Source organism: Silurus meridionalis, chromosome 3 (assembly GCF_014805685.1).
Source record: "Silurus meridionalis isolate SWU-2019-XX chromosome 3, ASM1480568v1, whole genome shotgun sequence".
Classification (NCBI taxonomy): Eukaryota; Metazoa; Chordata; class Actinopteri; order Siluriformes; family Siluridae; genus Silurus; species Silurus meridionalis.
Window position 1 is genome coordinate 30,496,494 of NC_060886.1, and position 23,593 is coordinate 30,520,086.

At 41.2% G+C, this 23,593-nt stretch overlaps 1 protein-coding gene across 1 annotated transcript in view; it reads right to left on the reverse strand.

Moving 5' to 3' along the window:
* The window catches only part of arhgap15 (Rho GTPase activating protein 15), a 33,437-nt gene that overhangs the window by 5,664 nt on the left and 4,180 nt on the right, over window positions 1-23,593 (reverse strand). Inside the window, exons 2-13 of the mRNA XM_046845880.1 lie at window positions 22,093-22,249; window positions 20,935-20,991; window positions 20,092-20,153; window positions 19,576-19,663; window positions 18,637-18,726; window positions 12,276-12,374; window positions 10,885-11,023; window positions 10,461-10,583; window positions 9,307-9,405; window positions 9,140-9,217; window positions 8,720-8,854; window positions 2,203-2,308 (exon numbers count right to left, since the gene is read on the reverse strand). Of these exons, the coding sequence (XP_046701836.1) occupies window positions 2,203-2,308; window positions 8,720-8,854; window positions 9,140-9,217; window positions 9,307-9,405; window positions 10,461-10,583; window positions 10,885-11,023; window positions 12,276-12,374; window positions 18,637-18,726; window positions 19,576-19,663; window positions 20,092-20,153; window positions 20,935-20,991; window positions 22,093-22,249 (1,233 nt within the window). The remainder of the gene's footprint in view (window positions 1-2,202; window positions 2,309-8,719; window positions 8,855-9,139; window positions 9,218-9,306; window positions 9,406-10,460; window positions 10,584-10,884; window positions 11,024-12,275; window positions 12,375-18,636; window positions 18,727-19,575; window positions 19,664-20,091; window positions 20,154-20,934; window positions 20,992-22,092; window positions 22,250-23,593) is intronic.

The window sequence follows — 23,593 nt, forward strand, 5'->3', positions numbered from 1 at the left end:
AAGCAACTTTTTTTTTTACTCTTGCCTTTAAATGGATATTAGAGGGTTTTTGGTTACAGCAGATTTAAAACCATGCACATGTTACTATTTGATGGGACCATCCCGATTTATAGATCGAGGAGGCTGTGTTTTTGGTTTTGTGTAGTTGTGGCCAAACAATTTAGCATTTAGGGCTTTACAAATGAAGGGAAATTTGGTGTCTTTATTGACAGTTAGACTTGGAACGGTGACATGCCAGCGCTTAAAATAATAACTGCTACAAAAACATGCATTTGGACTTTATTATACTACTAATAGTTTCCAAACAAGTTGAGATTCGAATGGTACCAATTCACTCAAATGAATCATACAATTAGCGCTACTTATTCCCTAACCCAGGGGGTCCCCAAACTTCTTTTCTGTGAGGGACACATCATTTTTTTTTCTTTAATAAGGGTCAGTCTGTAACAGTAAATGACAGGAGCTGGAGTATTATTGTGGTGATATTATTATGATTTTAAATGTATTTATTTTGCCTCCTAATGCTGGATTAGTTTATTAATTTGTTCTGCGTCACTTTTCAAGAGATCTATCGCCTATTAAAAGAGCATTATTACTACCATTGATAGTTTTTTCATATTCATTGCTATTGAAATCGAAACATTTACTTATGCGTGTGGTTGGTGGATGTATTTAATCAATAATTAGGCTACGTTAATAACTAGAGGTCGACCGATACCCGATTAATCAAACGATAGTTTTTAAACTGGATACTGGATAGAAAAAGAAAAATATATAATTAGTAAATTATGAATAATAAAATATAATATAGCGCTCTCCGTGCGATGCGCAGTCTCTTGTAATGACGGCGGAACGTAAGCCCGGAAAAACTATCGGTATGGATTTTGGCTGATAGCCGACAGTTCCAGCAGTCGACTATCGGTGCTGTTGATCTCTGTTAATATCTAAGGGACATTTTAGTTAAAATGTGTCAAATGATGACCGTCATTTGGGGGCCGCCGCCATAAAGGTGTATTTGAATCAACACACACTCTTAAGGTTCAATGTTTTCCTGCATTTGATGGCTGTGGGATTATAGGTCCTGAGATAACACGACCTTGAAGCACATGTTATGCCATTCAACCACACATTCCTTGTGCGTCGTCAAGCTGAGAAAAATGGGTAGAAGAATCAAATATCCCACGTGAGACTTGTGTACGGACCACATCAGTCGCTCTGGGTGTGGCCTCACAGTACTCAGATGTTCCGAATGGTCGCTAATGTTCCGAGAGACGCCTGGTAGTGTACAGCTAAAGGGTTAGACTTTAGGCACTGCAGAGATTTTCAGCACCACAAGTCCAGTAACAAGTCAGTCAGCGAAATAAAAGTTCAACGGTTTATGGGCTTGTTTTTTTTTTTTAAGAAGTAATGGTGCTGTGTGTGTGTGTGTGTGTGTGTGTGTGTGTGTGTGTGTGTGTGTGTGTGTGTGCGCGTGTGTGTGTGTGTGTGACTGCACTAGATTGGAATGTAAATTGCATTGTGTTAACAGTCTTCTCTGGACTGTTCATTAACACATGTGAAACTTGGCCGCGAGCGTTGCAACTAGCTGGACACGTCTTATGCTACGATTATACAGATCACAGGACAAATATATTTTCATATCAGACAATATGCTCATTAATATGCATTTTTTTGGGTGAAGACAACAATAATAAAAGTTGGTCCGTTTCTTTATCACGTTGTTAACGTGGAATAAACCAGTTATGAGTGTAGATTGAAGAAAAAAAAAACCTTCACCTGCTCAACCTGCCATATGCAACCCAACAAACTTTATAGCATAAGCCAAAAGGGCAGGTTCCGTAGGGAGAGGTTAGAGGCGAGGGGGGTGGGGAGATGCTCGTCAATCTGATCGGAGTTCTCCAGCCCTCCTGTGCAGGGTGGTAAATGTGCAGAAGGGTAAAGTGGGATGGAACACCCCTTCTGGGAGATGGAGACCAGCCATATGGCCTAGTGACTGTGCCAGCTATATTAGCACGGACAGAGACTTGAGCACACTCTCTCTTCTCTTTTTTTTTTTTTTTTGGTGCACAGGGCTTCTTATTTCCTCGGGTACATAACCAAATGGATTGGTTTTCTAATCGCACTCAACACCGATTGGGTTGCTTTAATGAAAATTTAGGGATTGTAGTGTTTGAAAATGAAGGGTTTCGGTGTTGGACCAACCTTTGGAGGTGATGAAATAGCACTTTCATGGTGTTATGGTTGGGTTTGGGGAGTTGGTTGACCAGCTTCTTGAGCGCCTGCACCTTCTGCTTGTGCTCCCTGTTTTCTGTTAAGGAGAAAAGAAAAGTACATCATGATAGAGCAAAAAAAGGCTGGATGAAATGATGATTACTGATCTATACAACGATCAGGTATGATTATGAGCAGTCAAGTGAAGAACACTGATGATCTCTGCATCATGGCACCTGATATATTTATTAAGTTGATGTTAGCAGGTAAAATGGGCGAGCGTAAGGATTTGAATGAGTTTGATAAATTGTGATGTCTAGACGTCTGGGTCAGAGCCTCTCCAAAACTGCAGCTCTTGTGAGATGTTCCTGGTCTGCAGTGGTCAGTGTCTATCAAAAGTGCTCCAAGAAAGGAACAGTGGTGAACCGGCGACAGGGTCGTGGGCGGCCGGAGCTCGTTATTGCACGTGAGGAGCGAAGGCTGGTGTGGTCTGATCCAACAGACGAGCTCCTGTAGCTCAAATTACTGAAGAACTCCATGCTGTTGATGATCGATGGGTCGCAACTGTTTTAGCAGCAAAAGGGGACCAACACAATATTAGACAGGGTTCCATAATGTCGCTTATCACAACTAGAATGATTTGCTTTATGACATATATTTGAAATAAAAGCACTACTGTTTTGCTGCCAGTTCACCCAGAACTCCGATCAGCCCGAATTACTGCCGCAGTATCCGTCTGAACATTAATTCTGGAAATATCTGTGAACCTCGCTCGTTTCTCAGTCCACTCCCAAATTCAGATGTGAATAATGCATAACCACGGGATCGTGTCATTTGTTGAAATTGAAGGCATTAACTACGTATCGGCTTTGAAAGAACGAATTCTTTCATATCGGCATTCGTCAGCATGTAACGCTGATTATTCAAGTCTTTTTCTTTCACAGCGATTTCTTTCTTTGCTCATAGATCTTTTTATTGATGCTTTGGTGGTTTGGTTAATGGACCTGCGGCCCTTTTTTAAAAGCCCTCGCCATGTAACATTAGCCTTAAATGTTCACCTTGTGACCCTCCTACTCCAGGCATGTCAGATGGCTGCAAACCTCAGAGTAAAAACACTACCAAGAGGCCAACCTGTGTTTTTTTTTTTTTTTTTTTCTTTTTCACTTTTAGATCAATCATACAATGGAATAGCGCATTTTTTTGTTTTAAATCTCAAAAAGGTGAATGCAGGATCTCGTAGGAGATCTGGTGGACACTTGGATCAATAACTGTACATGCATGTAATAATATCTCCTATCACTCCAGCATCCGTTTCGAGAACAGGCCATCTGATCCCTGAGCAGATGTTCGGGAACAGATTTTGCTTGCTGAGAAGCACCACCTGTGTATTTGTGTCTGTCTGTGTGTGTGTGTGTGTGTGTGTGTGTGTGTGTGTGTGTGTGTGTGTGTACACGGACATGCTGAGCCACTTATGAGCAGGTCAGATGCTGGCACCAAATTTGCAGTTTTCCAGCTTAGTTCAAGACACATACACGTATGCGTGCATCCATAATGACAATGCAATTTTGATATTACGTTTGTGCAATTTGTTGGCATTTTGATGTTTCAGTGGTGGTGATTTAGTGGTTTTGTGCAATAGTGGTTATTTAGTTGTGCTTATATGGTGCATTGGTGGTAAATTGATGGTGCATTGGTGATAATTGGGTGAAACATTGGTGGCGCATTGGTGGGTTTGTGAAAAAATGCAACCAAGAACTAAATAAAATGAATTTCGAATGAATTACATTTTCCAATACTGAAGATTTGTCTGTAACATGATGATCTGCATTTTATTTACTTAAAAAAAAAGTGGACTAATAAATGAACACGTGATTACCGCTAATGAGCTCTTCAACAAGTCGATAAATATTTCCTCCTTGAATTAATTTGTCAAATTATTCTGCTCACTATTCTGCTCATTATTCTGCTTATTCTGCTCACTTCAAGAAATGCTGTTTTTGCAAAAAAAGAAAAAAAGAACAGAATCAAGACAGGTTAATGATAATAAGAGGAACTGCCGAGCTTCTTCGCACGAGTGCATCGTAGATTTCTGAGCGTCACGCTTTATTTCTTACACGCTGGAACTAACAGCAATCATTCATTTAATTATGTATACATAAAATGTAATCATTTTTATTCTTTCTGCTTGTGCGATGAAAAAGAGCTGGCGGTAACCATCAGGGGGTCTACTGTACTGCCCGGGATGCCCCCTGGGCACTAATGGAGCAGATGTCTGCATGTATTCACCGTGCTGGCACGGCCCTGACTAGCAGATGCCCTTGTCAGATGCCAGGTTTTCCAATTAAGCACAGACAGGGAACAAGTTTTAGGACTGACAGAGTGGCTATGACCCACTGCTAGAAGTGCCAATAGTGCAGTGTTTAGGTACAGATATATAATGATGCTTTGATTAGAAGGAAGAAAAACGAAAACGTAGTAAAGTCGAGAGAATCGGGAGTGGCTGATTATCATCATGATTCCCATGAGACATGTTCGGATTCTTTAGCACCAAAAAAAAGCATTTAGACTATTTTTTTGTGCCTGTACCCAATCTGTGAAAGCCTCAACACTTATTTGGCTTTGACAACTGCATGGCAGTCGGCCTGTGAAATATTTAATCTAGTCATTATTGCTGGCATTATTGCTGTCATTAATTACTTTGCCTTTGGTGGTGAGCATATTGGAGACGATCCCTCGTTCTGCATTTTGGACAGATGGTGCGGACAGTGTCATTAATATATAACAGAGTAAAAATGGCCCGTATCGAAGTCACTGTGCGCTTATACATCACGCCGAGCATCAATCCTTACCCACAATCCCACCTGGCTGACAATGCATACGTAGCTGTTAGTGGTGCAACGGATCAAAAAACATACGGTTTTTGAGTCACGGATCGGATCAGCAAAAAAAACGGGGAGGAGACAAATATAATTCGCTTTACGTTTATTAGAAAAAAAGTTACAGCAAGGAAACGCTCCCATACATGCGATTTGAATGATATGGGAGGTTAATCCGCAAATTAACAATTAATCCACGGGTCACATGCATGTACCCTGAATCAACAGTGAATCAACCGTGAGTCAATAATGAGTCAACCGTGAATCATCTGAGATCCGTTGCACCCCTAGTAGCTATAGTTCATGAGAAATCAGCGTGCATGGACTAAAACGTGCCTTTGAAGGTATACGTTCACCGTCTATAAAAGATTTGCAGTGTTATATGATGCTCGGGTTGTTTGATGTAGAGACGGAACACGTCACATTCGGTTCAACTCTAAAAGAAATCCATGCCCAAACACCGAGACCCGCTTTGTTGAAATAAAGCTCGACTCCGTGGTTCATCTCGGGGCTTTTGTTGACGGACTTCCGTATTCCCCGTCAAAGCAAATATTAGCTCGCTGCAAATAGTCCTGCAGGTAATGATTAAGATTTTAACTTGTATCCCAATTGAATGCTTTGCTTTATGAATAACAAAGTGGCAGCGGATCGGCGGCTGTAATTTATTAAACATGAAAAACTCCTTGATGAAATATAGAGAAGCATTTTCTGCGTTTGAAAGGCTTTGCACGCGCCTGTTTCGCATGCCAATGAGTTCGCACCAGAGAAATTAGACATCTTCCGTAGAAGCAGGAAAATCGAATAATCCTACGACGTCGGTTATACGCGGACGTTTTAATCAGACACCTTCGAAGGAATGAACTGATGGTGCTTCGGTATTTTTGAAGTATCTATGTGCTAACAAAGGGAACTTTGGAGTACACACACACTTTTGTCGGATTCTGTGCATGTCAACTCGAAGAACAAAACCTCAATTTGTCAGCGAGCACACATTCACTGGGAACAACAAGGCAGGCTTGTGTGCGAGACAGGTGGTGGGACAATGTCGCTAAGACACCAGGCAAGATGAATAATAGATTTGAGCCCATCAGGAGCCAAGAACTGCTCGCTTGCCAACCTTTGCACTCCATGCGCAGAATGAGGGAATGGAAAAATTCGACTAGCTGTCTACCTGAGGAAAGGAAAGTCCTCCGTCGTCGAACCTAAGCGTAGGAATAATCGCACGTATGTTTTCCAGAATGAGTGGGATGGCACGGTACGTCGGTAAACAATCGAGGGCAACTGTATGTAGGTCATTATACATGGGCGTTACAGAACTGTGTATCTGGAAAGCTTTCGAGATGTAATGAGTAGTTCGGTTATGGACAAAAGTTACAGCGGTGCAGGAGCGCAACCGCAGCCTGTTCTGATCACAATGTGCTTTTCGGGCATCGCTCCTAATTGAACTGACTGCGATCCAAAGCGCTCTTCCAAAGACCTTTAGCTAATGCCACCCATTTAAAGGGCAGTCATGAGTAGGAGTGAGCTCGGTTTAATGATGCGCTCAGGCCAATGCCACTATGAGAAACATATCCTTGTTCTGTTCACTGATCATCAGCTGCCCAGTGGGGGGAAAAGTGTACTGTGTATCTGTGGATCAGAGGGAATGCAAGTTGAAAGCAAACATGATCTCATCAATCTCTAGCTGTTTATTTGTCTTTTCCCACTTTCCTGTTTTTCGCTACTACCGTCCTTTCTCTATTCTCCGCCTCCTTGTCTCAGGTTGAGCTAATTATACCTCCCGCTGTGATGAGCCTTATACCGTATTAATTAGTCGACTAAACATTATCTGTAAGTGATCAGGCGCCTCTGCTCATTAAGCGAATGAAGGACTACATGCAGCGCAAGTAAACATTTACTGCCAAAGAACCGCGTCACCTCAGGCTTGCTCTCCAGCCGAAAGGAAATGGGAACTCTGTAGTCTATGGCTCAGGATGGAGTTTGTCTTTTGAAAGCTGACGCTCGATCAGCGATGAACGAACTCGAAAAGATGATATGGAAATAGAATTTGCCTCAAGTTAGAAGACAAATAGTGGAGAATGATTTTAGATTCATAGTTGTTAACTCCCAAGTGTTTTTAACAGCACGTAGACTTTTTGAAAAAAAATATCGAGAGAAATTGTGGACCTGATGCGCGCACTCAAATCAAACGCTCACCCTGTTGTTCATGACAATGCTACAGCCATCCATGGCAGGGCATCCAAGCCATGTCCACACTAATATGTTTTCATTGTCTATAAGGAGCAAGCCAGTCATGACTGTAGCAGGGAAAAACTCCATGAGATGGTAAGAGGAAAAAAACCTTCAGAGTCTATTGACTTAAAAAAGCCAGAAGATGCCAAGTATCAGCTGCCATTTCATTATTAGTGTCATCTGTCATGCATTTATTAATTTTTGTTGCAGCGAGGACTCTCCTGTAAAGAAATCATGCCCATGGTTTGATGAACTGAGCTGTCCGAGGGCTCATATTTAACACTTTATGTTAAGTGATGTTTACAACTTCATCCTTTGCTAAAACTCGTTCGTGAAGACGAGCAGCATCTGTGATCATACAGTGCTGTAAACTCAATACTGTTCTTTAAACGTCCTACTCAAATTCATAGCTTGCGTTTGTCTTGTAAATGAATCTGGAGTTGCATCTAATGTCTGTGCAATTTCACTAATAAATTGTGTATCTACACACTCGGAAATCCTTTAAAAAGCGAACATGTCCTGCTGAAAGAACAGCTCTCGCACTCGGACGAAATTTGCAGCCGCCGGTTATGCCGTAAGCGGTGACTATACGGTTTCATTTACCGTTAACAGCGTTGGCACTTTTGACTGGGCCGCTCTTTTAAAGTAGAAAAACATTCCATTGTAAACGTTTAGCAGTCAACTAGGCATGCTGAAATAAGAACATGCCATCTTATGAGGTAGAACGCCCATGAGAACCGGCATGGCGTCAGTTGGCCTGCTAATATGAGGCCCAGAGTTTGGCCTTCAGTGGTGTTTGGGGGTTCCATATGATATTAAAGCTGATCTGGTGACAGTTTCAGTCTGCAGTGCCTGCTTTGGCTATGCCCTCTGGCCTAAGGAATTCCCCTGCTCCCCAAACAAGGGAGCAATGCAGTTTGACTAAACCAACCTTCCTGTCAAAGAGTGCCCCCTTTTGGCCGGCAGGTGCGTCAGAATGGCCATGAAGTATGGGCAATCTGAAACATCCAAATTTTTTTTTACGTGGCTTCAAGCCAAGCATTTATGTGAACCGTTTCCAGAATCAGACGCTATTAGAAATGACAAAATGGTTCTCGGGTTACAGGAACTCCCAACCGCTGGTCATTGTCTTTAAGTTTACTCTTGAAAGTTTATTTTTAATGGCTGCATGGATGGAATAAGGCGCCACAAGGAATTCATCCTAAATGTTTCAATATGTGTTTGTAATTTCAACATTGAGGATTGAAATATATGTTTTAAAGGGAAAGTTTCCAGGGAAGTAATTATGCACAAAAAAAAAAACTTCCATCATGGTGACCAGATTTCCTAGGAATTGTTATTGAACAGAACAGCCCTGGTTTTCCAATGAGAGCAATGTGATAGAATGCAGTGTCACTTACTTATGGCCTCCACGAACATTTCGAAAAAGCGAAAGGGAAACAGAGGCTCTGGCAGCTCGCGGAAAAACATCTTTAGTGCACCAGTGATGACATGAACGTCCTCCCATTGGCTGTCGCCCAAATCCAGCTCCTCCTCTGAAAGGTGGGGGACAGAAAAAGAACCAAACAGAAGGAGAAGACGGGGAACAATTACAACATCAGGCTTTTGATGAGCAAATTAGAAAATGCTAATCATCATGTCAGTGTTCCTTTTGTTCCTCGAGTCGGGCACGAACCTGTTAATTTGCCCCTTGAGAACCGAGATATTGTTCTCTTTAGTGTCTTTCAAACGCACCGAAAAATACCTTTGAATATCATCAAATGCGGAAAAGGCTGTGACATACATTTGCATGAATAAAGAAAAGCAAAACTAAAGGGTACCTTGGTCAACCAGGAAGCGTAGTTTCTGGACAGTGGCCAGGTTGCCACTCACTCTATATATCCCATCAACGTCAAGCCCTGTTTTTTTTTTTTCCAAAAAAAATATATTTATTATATGATGGCGTTCAATTAATAATTGCGCCTTTATAACGATTGTTTCTACGTACCTCGCTTTTCCACTTCCTTGACGCACAGCTGGACAAATTTGGGAACCGTGGTGCCTTCGCGCTGACACAAAGTCAGGATGTGACATCCAAAGATGCGATCTGCAAGCAGACTTTTCTTTTAACTTGGCGTGCAAATGAAATATTTAAACTTCATGGAACGCCACATGGTTTGAGCACTTTTTCTGAAGCTGCCATCAGACCGACACGACCCTCAGTCCTGTGACACAGTTCTATCAAACTGTGACTGTCAATATGGAGTTACTCACAGTCTATTAACTTCCTCATCATCCGGCGTTTGAACTAATACTCGGCCAGCCGAACGCTCCCCGAGGCTTATGGAACATCAAAGATGGCCTGCTCTCGTTTGAGCACAAAAAAAAAATGGAGGGAGGGTTGTAGAGGAGGAGAAGAAGAGGGGAGTCTGCGCTAAATGCATAAATGACTGCAAGAAAGCCACCTTTGCATATACATTTCTATTTGCGCTACTTACTGGAAAATATGGCGCTGAGGCCCTTTATTTAAATAAATGACCCTTTAATGGTGCGCTCGGTGAAAACGAAGGGGGCAGAAGAGTAATGTGGGAAGGGATCTTCTCCTAACTAGCTTGCCTTGGAGCTCCGCCAGTGCTGTCGGTTCAAGGGCCACCTGCGCTATTTCTTCATCCCAGACCACTTTTTTAGTTTTCATTGTCCTCTTCAATGATTAAAAAAAAAAAGGCCGTAGAGGAGATTTTAGAGGGCAATAGCTTCAGATAAGAATTAGAACTATGCCTTTAAAGGTGGTTAATTCTGGACGGAGTGCAGTGTTGTTTTAAAGAGTTGGTCAATTTTGTCTTAAGTACTAAAAAAAATACCTTGAAAAATCAGTTCACATTCACATTACCCCGGATTTTCACATAGACTTTCATGCTAGCAGGTTTCTACCAGGATAGTGTGGTAGGAAACACTGGAGACTCCTTTGTATAATGTCCCAGTTCATCCCAAAGCTGAACAGTGGGTCCGGTATCAGAGAAGGAGACTCGAGTTCTGCCACACTAACCTTGCAACCATGTCTCCATGGAGCTTGCTTTGGGTACAGGGAATTGTCATGCTGGAACTGGTTCTAATTATAATGCTGAAGCATATAAACATGATTGGTGGTGTTTTGAGCTTCACCTTTAATAAGGCCTTTCTCCTGTAGTGTTTTCATGGAGGGCCGTCTGGAGATGAACTTCTTGAGACGGTTCTTCACGCCGTTCTTATCTGCACTGTCGGAGGCGCTGTAGTTCAGCTTGAACACTGCCCACATCATAGCAAAGAAACATTTGATTAACAGTGTCAGCTTTTAATCATAAAAGCATTTTAGGAAATTCAAAGGAATATGTTTGAGTTATGAGGAACTCCTCAGGAACTCAAATTAGAACTGATTATTCTTTTTTTCTTTTCAGGGGAAATAAATTTAGCCTTATACTAGTCTGTGTTTATATATAATATTGAACAAGTCAAATGAAGAGGGCATGAAAAGCATTAGAGTGATAATAATAAGTGAGGTTTTTAAGGAGATCCTGCATTATTCTGTCACAGACAACACATTACTCACTGAGAGAGCGTCTGTTCTCTGATTTCGGCTCTTTGGCTTTGGATTTTGTTGATTCATGGACTCGTCTGGGCAGACACTCTGTGCTGTTGGACCTCTGTAACATGGCCTTTCCTTCTCCGGATCCTGCGTCTGCACTGGACTGTTAAGGGAACACAGGGCAGAATTGGTCAGAAGTGAATCACCAGTGTGGTCCACCTTCTCGCCAAACGTCACACCACTTTCAGCGACTTCTGAAACTTCACTGTTTTTTGATTGTTGGTATCAAATGACTCATTTGGGTCTTTCAAAAAACTGCTGATTTCTGGGGACAACAGTTTGTCCTCAAAATAGTGCAAAAAAACACCCAGTTCTGTGGAGGGAAATGACTCGTCAGTGAGAGGCGTTGGAGTAGTTTGACCAGACTGGACTGAACTGATTCGAAGGCTCTAGCAACTCAAATACTACAGTGAGCAGAGGATCATCAAAGCTGGAGAGAGAAGATATACAAGGTGGTATCACGATGTTTTGCGACTAATGCTGCTAACTCGTACCATTCTGACCACATCTGTGATGTCATCACAGACAGCGAGTTACAACAATTCTGCATTAAACTGGGTGAATCTGTCACAGAGTCATTTGACAAACGAGTCTTTAGAGGTGTTTCAAGCGGCAAGCGCACTTCAAGAGTGGAAGAACATCGCTGAAAGACGAGGTAAGATCATGAAGACCTTCAACAAGCTTGAGAATGTCGTGACCGTTTGCCAACTTGTGAATGATGATCGTCGTAGAACGATCCACATGATCTCACTTCCGCACCCACCCTACTCACCAGGTTCGGCTCCTGAGGACTTTGCCCCCTTTTCCTGAAGATGAAGATCCAGCTCAGAGGTCGCCGTTTTGACACCACTGCGGAGATCCAGCATTTCGGAAAGACTTCCAGGACACTATTTTGAAGGTGTAAACGTAGATAAATAACATTTCTTGTAAACAGTGCTAGTCTCGAAACTTTTTGATACCACCTCGTATCTTTTCAAGGTTTGACGTGTTGGGATGCTTTTCTGTTTCTCACGGTTGTAAAGAGTGGCTATTTGAGTTATCGTGGTTGTCCTGTGAGATCGGACCAGATTAGCTATTGTTCATCGTCAGAATTGGTGCTTCCTGGATGTCTTTTGGTTTTTTTGCTTACAGAGGGTTGTGCAAGAAAAATCCCAGTTGAACAGTTTCGGAACGATCTCACAACCAGCCAGAAAGCTTCTTTCATTCACGACGAATTCATGACCAAACTTCTAAATTCTTTACTCGGAGTATCTTTTTAGATTTGTGTTTATAGTGTTTATTCACTCGCTGAATGAATTAAGGAACTGTTTATGTGACAGACACCAAATTTCCTCGAATTTCCTGAAACGACTCACCGATCTGTCCGCTGTGTTTTTGATGGCGTCATGCCATTTGCTGATGGTAGGATAGTCATCTGATTGCAGAAGCAGCTCCTCACCAGACCTTGTTGTTATCTGTGGATCATAAAGAACAAATGCTTAAAAAAATTAACGCTCAGTAATTGTCTCCAGTGCACGTAGCACATCATAGTGAGGAGCTGATAAGCTTAAAGCTGTACAGAAATGACAGTTTCTGACTTCTGTAGAGTTTCGGACACCTGTTGTATTAGTATTATTTTCGAGTGGCCTGCTGACGCCAACGGCACCCCAGGCCTCCTCACCTCACCTACATCAGATCCTGACTTTACCAAGTGCCTGAATGACCACAAATCTCCACAACATCTAGTGGAACATCTTCCCAGAAAAGTGCAGAACAGCAAATAGGGCTTAAATGTAGACTCTGATATGTTCAAGCACATAGCAATCTCCTGCTCAGGTGTCCCCAAGCTTGCTTTTGTCCATTTAGTGTATGAGCTCCCTGTTTTCAGCTAAAATTGCAGCTTTTATAGGCTTTTTTTAATAAAACTCGAGACGTTTGAAATCAACAACCGTGACATCTGCTCTGTGCCGTCACGGCAAAGGCAAAACAGGACGTGAGAAACGAACGTTCTCCCTCGGGCTCATCGCACTTTCGCATGATACCTTACTAAATGCTGGCCTTGTTTTCTTGGAGAGCCGTAACCGCACATGGCACCGTCACACAGTATAAACTGCCTTTCACAGAAAAATCCGACCGAACACCCTTGCTAAGGTCAGGCTTGTCACATAGCCTTGGAATTTCCTGATGCTTGCCGTTTGACACCGCATTCGTACAAAAGCGAGAATTGTTTTAACATCGCTAGTATCTAAAAATACCAGATGGTATCACAGGGCATTTTGTTCTCTCGCAGTCACTCTGCATACACGTCCAAAGTTTTCATGCCTTTCGGAAAGAGGCTTTTCTGACTCCGAGCGGGAATGGCAGATGGGACCGGAGCAGTCTCTTTGGAGATAGCCGGCATACATTCGGGGCAGAATGTCTGAACGGGTTTGCTCGAGCTCCATATGAGCAAGAGCGTTCGTTCTAAATCTCGAGACCGTGAACGTTGATGCGTTGCATAGGGGTGCAACAGGACACAAAATTCCGACCAAATCCGATTTCGGAACAGTGAGAGCGGAAGAAATGCAAAACATAAAATTTTTTTTTTTTAAAACAGTGTACTATTATTAACATTTATTAACATTAACAGTTAATATTTTTAAAACAATTGTAAATAAAATGCCTGCTTGGTTCAGTAATAATATAATTATCATTTTATAAAAATAAAATATATATTCAATAAACTTAAATAAATCAAATTAATGCAATACACTTTATTATATTAATTAAATTGAGTAATTTATTAAATTGGCACAAATTAAATTCAATAAATAGAAAATTTTAATGAAATAGTTTACATTTGTTAGATCACATTTGGGATATATTATACTAATACTTATTTGTTAAAGTATGTTGAAATAAGTAGAACAGTTGTCTTCATTCCTTCCTTCCTTCCTTCCTTCCTTCCTTCCTTCCTTCATTCATTCACTCCCTCAATATGTGGAATTGTAAGGATTTTCTCCTTTTAAGAGAAATCTCTGAAGCTGTACATAAAACGGCATGAAGAGGTTTCATGCATTCGCAAAACAAAAGTTTTGCAACACTCTACAAATCGTATTTCCGGTACGGTTCCTTCTGTTTTTCTTTTTAATGCCATTTGCAGCTGAATCAGTCCACATCTGAGATCGATCATCTTTACAGTAAAAAAGCTAAAAGATAGAAAAATCTGTTGCTAAAAACCCGAATCGTGTAAAGTGAACACTATGCAAACCAACTTGTGGCGACACGAGCCTTTGTTCGTCTTTAGCACGTTGTGTAAACGATTCCTTTAACAAATGAAACTTCTATTAACTTTCCTTTAATGGCCAGTCAGATTCCTGGCACTAATCCTTCTTCTGAGCTTTAAAGGACAGAAAAAGAAGGGAGAGAAAAAATTCCATCAAAGCATTTGAGTTTGTATTGACCCTCAGGGAGATTAATCAGAGAAATATAAAGCAGTCATTCCTTATAAAAAGAAGTGCGCTTTTTTTTCCAAACCGATTTTAATCTTTTGAATATTCATATACATATTCATATCTCATCCTTCGGCGAACCGCTCGTAATCCTCCTCCCTCATGTTTTCACATACGTCCGTTTTTAATTTGTCTCTGGTTTTGGCCAGAACATGAAGCTGGGGAGAAAAGCGAGATGACACGTGAAGACGAGGTTGTTTGAGTTGAGCGTTCGGTTCCCGAAAGAGGTGAAAAGAACGGAGTATCGCCGTTTGGAACTTTCTAGAACTTTCTTTTTAAAGAAAATTTTACATTTTTACCTCCAATCTCAGGAATAATACTGTTGTGTGGATCAGTCCAGGAAGAACACACACTATTACAGTACATCCAAAGTATATGGACACCTGACCTGATTTAGTTCTCCTTCACTGTTCTCTGATAAGCTTCTAAAAGGCTTTCCATCTGATTTTTGGACATTTCTGTGAGGATTCGTGGTCCTTCATGTACAAGAACATCTAATAAGATCACTAATGTTGGGGTACAGTCAGTGTTCCAGTTCATCCCAAAGGTGTTCAATGGAGTTGAGGAGGTGAAGACACTGTGCAGGACACTCGTGATGTTCCATTCCAAGCCTAACACCAACAACCGTGCCATCATGGAGCTGTCTTTGTGCATAGGAGCATCGTCATGCTGGAACAGTGTTGTGGCAGATATTTGCTTCCAACATATTGGAAATGGAACACATGTTCACACGAGTGATGGTCAGGTGTCCAGGAACATTTTGGACATACATTATAGTATTGGAACATCTGACTTTTTCCACAATTGGAGTGGAAGATCTCCTGCTATAGAGCTTCAAACCTTTGACTGCACCCCAGGCCTCATCAGCTTACCCACATCAGATCCAACACCCTTGAGGCTGAATGATCACAAAATCTAGAGGAACATCTTCCCAAAAGCGTGGAGGTTATTATAACAGGAAATGGAGACTAGTATGCAGAATGTGATGTTCAGATCTTATGCTCAGGTCTCCACAAACTTCTAATATAGTAACAGGAACAGGTCAAACATGGGAAAATATAAAGTCTTAAAATGGTTTCGTATAAATCGCCACCAAACTCATAGAAACTTCTGCAGAGGAAATAAAAAGGAGCATGACGCAAAGCACGGCGCCTTTTTTCATGCCCGGGTTTAATGAGGAGTAATTTTTTAATATCCGAGCTCACACTTGCACTGTTCATTAATGTTTAATAAGCCAAGCGAAGCAGTACAAAGAGCAGAATGCCATTTGTAGTGTCGCGTTCGTGTTGTTCTATTAAACAAACCGTTCGTCTGAGTGCTTCGTAAAGACACAACTTTGAAGCGCTGCAGACGGCAGGATTAATTATCTCCACTTTTGCACCGAACTTGTTTGGAATGAAGGGGATTTAGAAGCCCATCAACGTTAATAAGGCGGAAAACAAAGGATACGTTTGTGTGTGTTTGGGGGTGGGGTCAGGGATTGGATTCAATGATGCATCATGCTCGAGTTGATAAGTCAAGCATAGAGAAGCATAGTCAAGTTGTGCATTGTGTTCATTTTGGTATCAGATCTAAAACAGGGTGAGAGAACATTCTGTGAGCACACTGGGTTCAGGAACCTTCAAGTCAAGGGCCTTAACCCTCTCTGTTCTAGGGGTCCTGTAGATAAGCAGAGCCTGCACTCTTCTTCCTAACAAACTGGGATATGCTGTAATGCATGTGACAAGTAAAGGATTTTCTCTCTCTGTGGTCGTGTCTAGATCAGAAGGTTGCAAGTTCTAATCCCAGCACCACCACCCTGGGCCCTTAAGCAAGGCCCTTAACCATCAAATGCTCAGTTGTGTAAATGAGAAAGTTCTGGATATGGGCGTCTACCAAATGCTGGACATGTAAGTGTTCTCAAGAGACAAAAGACCTTTTTAGGGGGAAGTGGTAGCTCAGTGGTTAAGATGTTAGACTTCTGATCGGATGGTTGAAACTCAATACCACCAACCTGCCACTTCTGGGCCCTTGAGCAAGACCCTTAACCCTTAACTGCTCAGATAAATCTCTCTTAATAAGCATGTCTATGCTGTTTTCTGGTTTTAAACCCTGATCAATTGTTTCATGCTCGTGAGCATTTTCTGAGTTTTGTAGGCATCAGGAGCATGCAGACGAACCGGAACACACTGGGTTCTTTACCAGTTCTTGGTGATTGGTGGCGAAGATTTTAAGAACCTGTTTATCCGAGCAGCAGTGTTTCCCCTCTGAAACTCGAAGCTGCACAGCGATTTCACACGAGTGACAGTTTGAAAACATGCAACGGCTTCGAAGTAAAAGTCAAAGCTGGTTAACACCCTCCAGTGTCTGAGAGCTAATTTGAGACGGAGTAGGACTTGCTCACGGGTACAATTATGACAGATAAAAAGAAGACAATCTGTGAGGGCACATAAATTACAGCACTATATGGAGGAAAGTTTGTGGACACCAGTGGATTAAATTGGTGTGCTTTACTCTTCTGGGAAGATGATCTAGATCCTCTAGATGTTGTGGAGATTTGTGCTCAATGAGTTACAAGGGTGTTAGTAAAGTCAGGTTCTGGTGTCGGTGAGGTGAGGAGCCCTGGGGTGCAGTCAGCGTTCACATTTGGAGCTCTACAGCAGGAGATGTTCCATTCCACGCCATATCTTCATGGACCTGGCTTTGTGAATGACGTAATCTTCCATTACAGTTTCTGCCAGACACCATCATCCAGAGCAACTTAGTTATTTCAGTTCTACAGCTGAGCAATTGAGGGTTAAGGGCCATGCTGAAGGGCCCCACAGTGGCAGATTAGTGGTGCTGGAATTTAAACCCACTACTTTCACATTTCTCACTGGAAAATGGATCAAATTTGAAATCCCAAAGGAGCTCCAAGATCAAGATGTTAACGGTACATGATTCACGCTTTCCTGCCGAGTTTTTCACCACTGTCATCCAGATAGAATGGAATGATGAGTCAAACGATCCGTGTAAATCCAGGCGTTAGAACCGTAATGCCAGCGGCTGTGTTGTTTCAGTGGTACAGGATGCCTTCCTGTAAGAAAAGTCTGCTCTCGTCCCAGCTTCTACTGTTAATGATGTCCGATGGCACGGAAACGGTTTTGGACTCGGCTTTGAAAGCGACACCTGAATGTGCTTCCCTTCCCCCTGATCTCGGGTTTATCCATTAACCGTGTAAAGGGGGCCGCCGGTTTCAACATCAGGCTCATATTTCGCCTTTAGTCACGTGTACAAGTTCATATTATAAAGTTGCAAGTTTGAAGCTGTCCTGATTTTTTCGACGTGTCATTTACCAAGTGACAAAAACTACCAGAGATCGAGGCTTAGCGAGGAATGCTATTAGCGTAATCCTGGAAAAAGAAAGCGGAGTGAAAAAACGAAACAGTCAAACGAACTTAAAAATTGGCTCCATGATTTAAAAAAGGAATTTATCCAAAATCTGAACCGTGTTTCATCTGACAGGAATCTTAATTTCCCTGTTAAGCTGACCAGCGGTTTCCACACCCACCCTTCACTAATCCACTCCAGTTGATCGACGCTCGTATCAGACCACAAAATGGCAGGCTAATATCTCTACAAGCACTTTTTAAAAAATATATATATCAAGTTTAGGATTAGTTTAGCTTAATGTCTTTTTAATCTTCCCATGGAGAAAAAGATTTCTGGCCAGTGAGGAATTGTGGGTTCATGATAAGATGAGATGTGATCTGAAGTCCTGCTTTTTCACTTTATTATAAACTCGAGTGTGTATTGATAACGATTTGACTTTTTTTCTTTTTCCTCAAGCGTTTATTTAAATATTAGAGCTGCTCAGATGGGACTTGTATAAGTGGTTATGGTACATATGCAATATCTTTAGGCAAAAGTTTGTGGACACCTGAGCATACGTTTTTTTTTTTTTTTTAGCTAATTGATACGTGAAGCCTGTTGTGGGCAAATAGCAAGCAATTCACCAAGATATATATTGATACTTAATTGAATTATTCCACAAAGTCCAACACTGTCCAATTTTTCAGGTGATTTTAAGTGCATGGTGGTCTGAACCACACCTACTTCTTGATTAAATCTCAATATAACAAGCGATCTGAATGTTTTGAGCTCGATAACAGAGTGTGGTTTTAGGAAGGTAGAAGGCAGCAGGACCATGATGTAGCTCTATATTGATATATTCTAATGCTGCTTCGAATCTGAAGACCTAGCTACTGAAGAACGAAACGTTTCTAACCTGAAAGACGTTCTTCCGACTCGACTTCTCCGTCGTCCAGTCCACAACGGCACCACAGAGGTTCACGCCTTCTGCTTTAATTCCTGGTTTCTGTGGATTCCACAATAATACAAAGGATTAATATATAGAAATATATTAATGCTCAGTGTTTACATCTGTGCCGAAACTCAAATCCCACCACTGACCTGGTCTGAAGTCTGAATTGAAGGAACATGTTACTATCATCATATAGCAATAATTAAAGTTTTTTTCAGATTTTTATCTCCAATTATGGACTCTTATAGTGTAACGTCCCTTACACTATATGGACACAAGTTTGTGGAAACCTGACCATGATGGAGATCTTCAAGAAGCTGGCTTTGTGCACAGGGGCATTGTCATGCTGGAACATATGTGTCTCCTAGTTCAAATGAAGGGAAAATTTCATGCTACTGCTTCCAAAGACGTCCTACACAATTGTGTGCCTCAACTTTCGTGCTAAAGGTCTGGGGAAGACCTGCATATGGTTGGAAAGGTCTGGTGTTCTAGTGCTTTTGTCCATAAAGTGTAAATACAATGCTTTTAGTATTATCCTTTTAAAAACCTAATCATGAAGAAGCTATTTTTGAGCCAACAGCTCACAAGAAGAAGGAAAGCCCCAGAGCCCATAAGGTTTTCTGAACAGAACAGTGAGTGTTGGTGAGAGGTTCCATGTGAGAGAACAGAACGGGTTCTGTTTTGAATCACCCGTTTTTTATCCAACATCCATGTCAACATTTTCGATCTATATGAAGAGACAAGCTTTCTGGTAACACTTACAGCGCCAGATCCAAATACAGAAACGCAGAACATGCACGCGAACATGCTCATAAAAAAACCCTCCTCGTACAGCTTTCAGTTTCATCGAGGTTGTTAGAAGTTCAGTTTCGGGTGCGTTTAGTGAATATGCAGATACTTTACCAAACTGAGCATTGCTTCTTGCTTGCTTTCCTTGTAGAAATGCAGCTCGTTTGATGAAAGAACAACCCAGGCCAGCGTCCAGTTTTTCCTGCAGAGAAATTGATCTATAATCAGTGCTCGCTGTTTAACAGAAGGATCAGATCATTTCAGAGGCTGCAGCTACATCAGGGGTCTTTAAAGGATTTATTTAGGCTTTAGGATTTAATACCAAAATGTGTTTAATGCACATTTTATGGGAATCTCAGGTTAAAAAAGAAATGAGCTTCAGCAGTGTGGTAACGTGATATCAAATCTCATGAGCTGTGGGAATTCATCTGATGTGTCTAATAGTTTCATGCATCTGCAAAATGTCAGACTTTAAATGTAGGTGTTTGGCTGTACATAGTTCTGACTATGGAAAGAGATTTGAGGGCAGTGTTTATAATACACTTATGGTATTAGCTCTTTAAATACATAAATAAAGTATATAAAATATATATAAAGTACAATTATGGAGAAATGATTTTATATACGTACTTGAGTTTCTTTCCTCCATCAGAGATCTTGGTTTTGTTCAGATAAACTCCATGCAAACCTGGCTGGAGTCGGGATACAATTCATGACGGGTTAGTAGAGAATGTCTGTCTGTCTGTCTGTCTGTCTGTCTGTCAGCCATCCATTCACCCTGTCTGTCTGTCTGCCTGGCTGCCAGACTACCAGCCATCCATTCACCCTGTCTGTCTGTCTGTCTGTCAGCCATCCATTCACCCTATCTGTCTGTCTGTCTGTCTCTGTCTGTCTGTCTGTCTGTCTGTCAGCCATCCATTCACCCTATCTGTCTGTCTGTCTGTCTGCCAGCCATCCATTCACTCTATCTATCTATCTATCTATCTATCTATCTATCTATCTATCTATCTATCTATCTATCTATCTATCTATCTATCTATCTATCTATCTATCTATCTATCTCTGTTTTGGTGGCTGGCTGGCTGGCTCTGTTAACCCTGTCTGTCTGTCTGTCTTCCTTCCATATCTATCTGTCTGTCTGTTAACCCCATCTGTTTGTTTGTCTGTCTATATATATATATAATGTTGTATATAGATACCTAATATATGGACAAAAGTTTTTGGACACCTGACCATAAGATTAAAATGCTAGACCATCCACACACGTCCTGTACATTTGTGATCCTCTAACTTTGTGCTACAGTTTTTCAGAACCACCACACATAGCTGGAGAAGTCTGGTGTCCCAATACTTTTGGCCCTACAGTCCATGATGATCTGTAGCATTTTAGATCCTTAGTACAAATTCAGTATAGATAATTCTTATTTGTGATGAAATGAGTGTTTACACACACACACACACACACACACACACCTGCTGTAAACCCTGACTGGCATTGTGCTGGGACTGGTTCCTGCGATGTCGGTTAAGCTGTTGGGGGGAAAAAAAACAACCTTTTATCTGCACAGTGATTTTATAACGTAGTGAAGAAATCCAAAGAAATCTATCACACACAGGCTGCGAGGTTTTTGCTTGCTGCAGATTATGAATGTTCTTTACCGTCTGAATCACACACTCGTGATTGTTGTTGCATGGATCTGTTTCCAAATTCCAGTACTGGTCATAAAACATACAAACTAAATAAATGTGAATTATGCGTGAAATATGCGTAGTAGTATTGGGTTTATTTGTAAAAAATGTAAAATGACGTTTTAATGTTTAGTCTTGTAAAAGCAGCAGATGGTACAGGGTTTGTAACACAGTGTGAGTCTGCCCTCTACTGTTGAGTCTCAGGATTATCAGTGCAGCATTGAACCAAATATCTGCCATAATGTTGTATTGATTAGTACTAAAGTTTTGATCAGAACTTAAATACTGAATCTCATTGATGTACTGCATCGAACTGATCATCATTCCCATGTAGACCTGCACAAATACTGTTACGCTGTACAACAGTTTATCCTCCTGTTTTTAAACTCCCACCATAAAACACAAAACACAAAACATCAAGTTAGAGAATCAGACGTTTTAAAAGTGTCTTGCATGAGGAACATCTAAGCTGCTCTGTGACTCCAACCATGTAGATGTTACAGGAAGTGGATTAGTATTAATAATGGAGGTTCTAAAAATCTGTACAGCGTCAATATATGTGCAGTGTTCTTTTATATCGATATTTATACACACGCACACACACACACACACACAATGTATTTTTATGCGTAGATTTACATGAACGTGTACGTGTACATGAACGTTCTGTATTAAATATGTGACACCGTTAAGTAAAATATATTTGAAGTAAATTTCCATTGATTTTATTTATTGTTTGTTTGTTTGTTTGTTTACCTGGATAGCTAGAACATGGTCATTCATCACAATCAAATGATGATAATACAATTGGTAAAATATAGTTGCTATTTATTTATTTATTTATTTATTTATTTATTTATTTATGATTAAACTGTGTGTGTGTGTGTGTGTGTGTGTGTGTGTGTGTGTGTGTGTGTAAAAAGAAGGGTATATCTCTCTCACTGGTTTGGGGGCTGTGTCGAGGTCCGGTATGACCATGGATTTGGTTTGGCTCAGTCGCTCGCCGCTGTTTGCGGAGCTTTTGATCCTCATGGCGACGGCTCCTTGAGGCAGCACCAGAGTAGGAGGCGTTTTCGACACATTCTGCATGGTGATAACGCTGAAAGAGTGGACAAGCACTGATCAGGTTTCATTAGAGCAAAGATGGCACTAATAGTAGTAATAGCTAAATAATGATCTCAAGGTCAAATGATCGTACGTTAACTTCTAACAACGTTAGCTTCTTTCTGAACATCCTATTCCACATGTAGTCCCCATTTTCCTGCTATAATACCTCCACTCTTCTGAGAAGACGTTCCACTAGATTTTGTGGAGATTCGTGCCAGAGCTCTATAGCAGGAGATCTTCCACTCCTACCCATGTAAAGCATATGGAGCTGGTTTTATCTCCAGGGGCATTGTCGAGTGTAGCGATGCTAGCGTTTCTAAAGTCATCCTGTACAATTGTGTGGCCAGAACCTTGCGATTACAGTCGAGTTTAAGTTTCTCGAAGACGTTTCCTCTGCTGAGAAGTGTGTGAAGCATGCTAATTTTCACAGTCTCTGTGTTTTCTATTAGACCTGATGCACTGTGTGCTTATTATATCTGCTGTGAAAGACACTGCTGAATCGTCTTATAGTGAAAACACAATCATCGAACAATCATCTGGGTCCATTTGGTGTGGTGGGATTATGGATGTCTCCCAAACTCCCACTTGCTTATTTGTTTCTCTTTTTTTGAGGGACTGCATTACTCATATCCCTTCTTTTTGGCCGTGGAAAACAACAAGGAATATTAGGAGCAGAAAAACCTTCCTAGGATTCCACATAAACCCAAGTCATGAAAAAATAAGCGGATATAACGACTTATCTTATATAGCAGAACATCCAAACTGCGTTACTCCAACTATGGTAGACGTTACAGGAAGTGACTCAGTATTAATTGTAGATGTTTAAAAAAAAAATCTGTACATCATCCCGTATATATATATATATAGTGTTCTCCTTTATATAGATATTTCCTGCTCATTTTCATAAAGGGTTGCCAGAAATTCTGTATTTCTGCACCATGCAGTATATAAAGCACAGTAAACCCATTTGCTCTAAGGCTTTGTCAGCATTGTGCCGTGGTTTCTGTGTGTACTTTTGCAATGTGGAGAGAAATGTAGAGTAGTAGGTCTTGACTCACTTCCCGGTGTCATGTGTTTACGATGTCAAGTCAGCTTCCTGAAACGAAGGTTTGCATCATTGCAACATCAAACCATGAAAACCAGTTTTTTTTTATTGCTCACTCCTTTTAGGTGACTGTGAAATCGGCTATAAGTGTTTACCGAATAATAGGAATACGCCAAAGTGTATCAGAGATGAGAATGCAGAGGAGCATTTTTCACAATCTTCTCCAACCCATGTAAAGCATATCTTCATAGAGCTGGTTATGTGCTCAGGAGCAATGGAACCAGTTCGGGT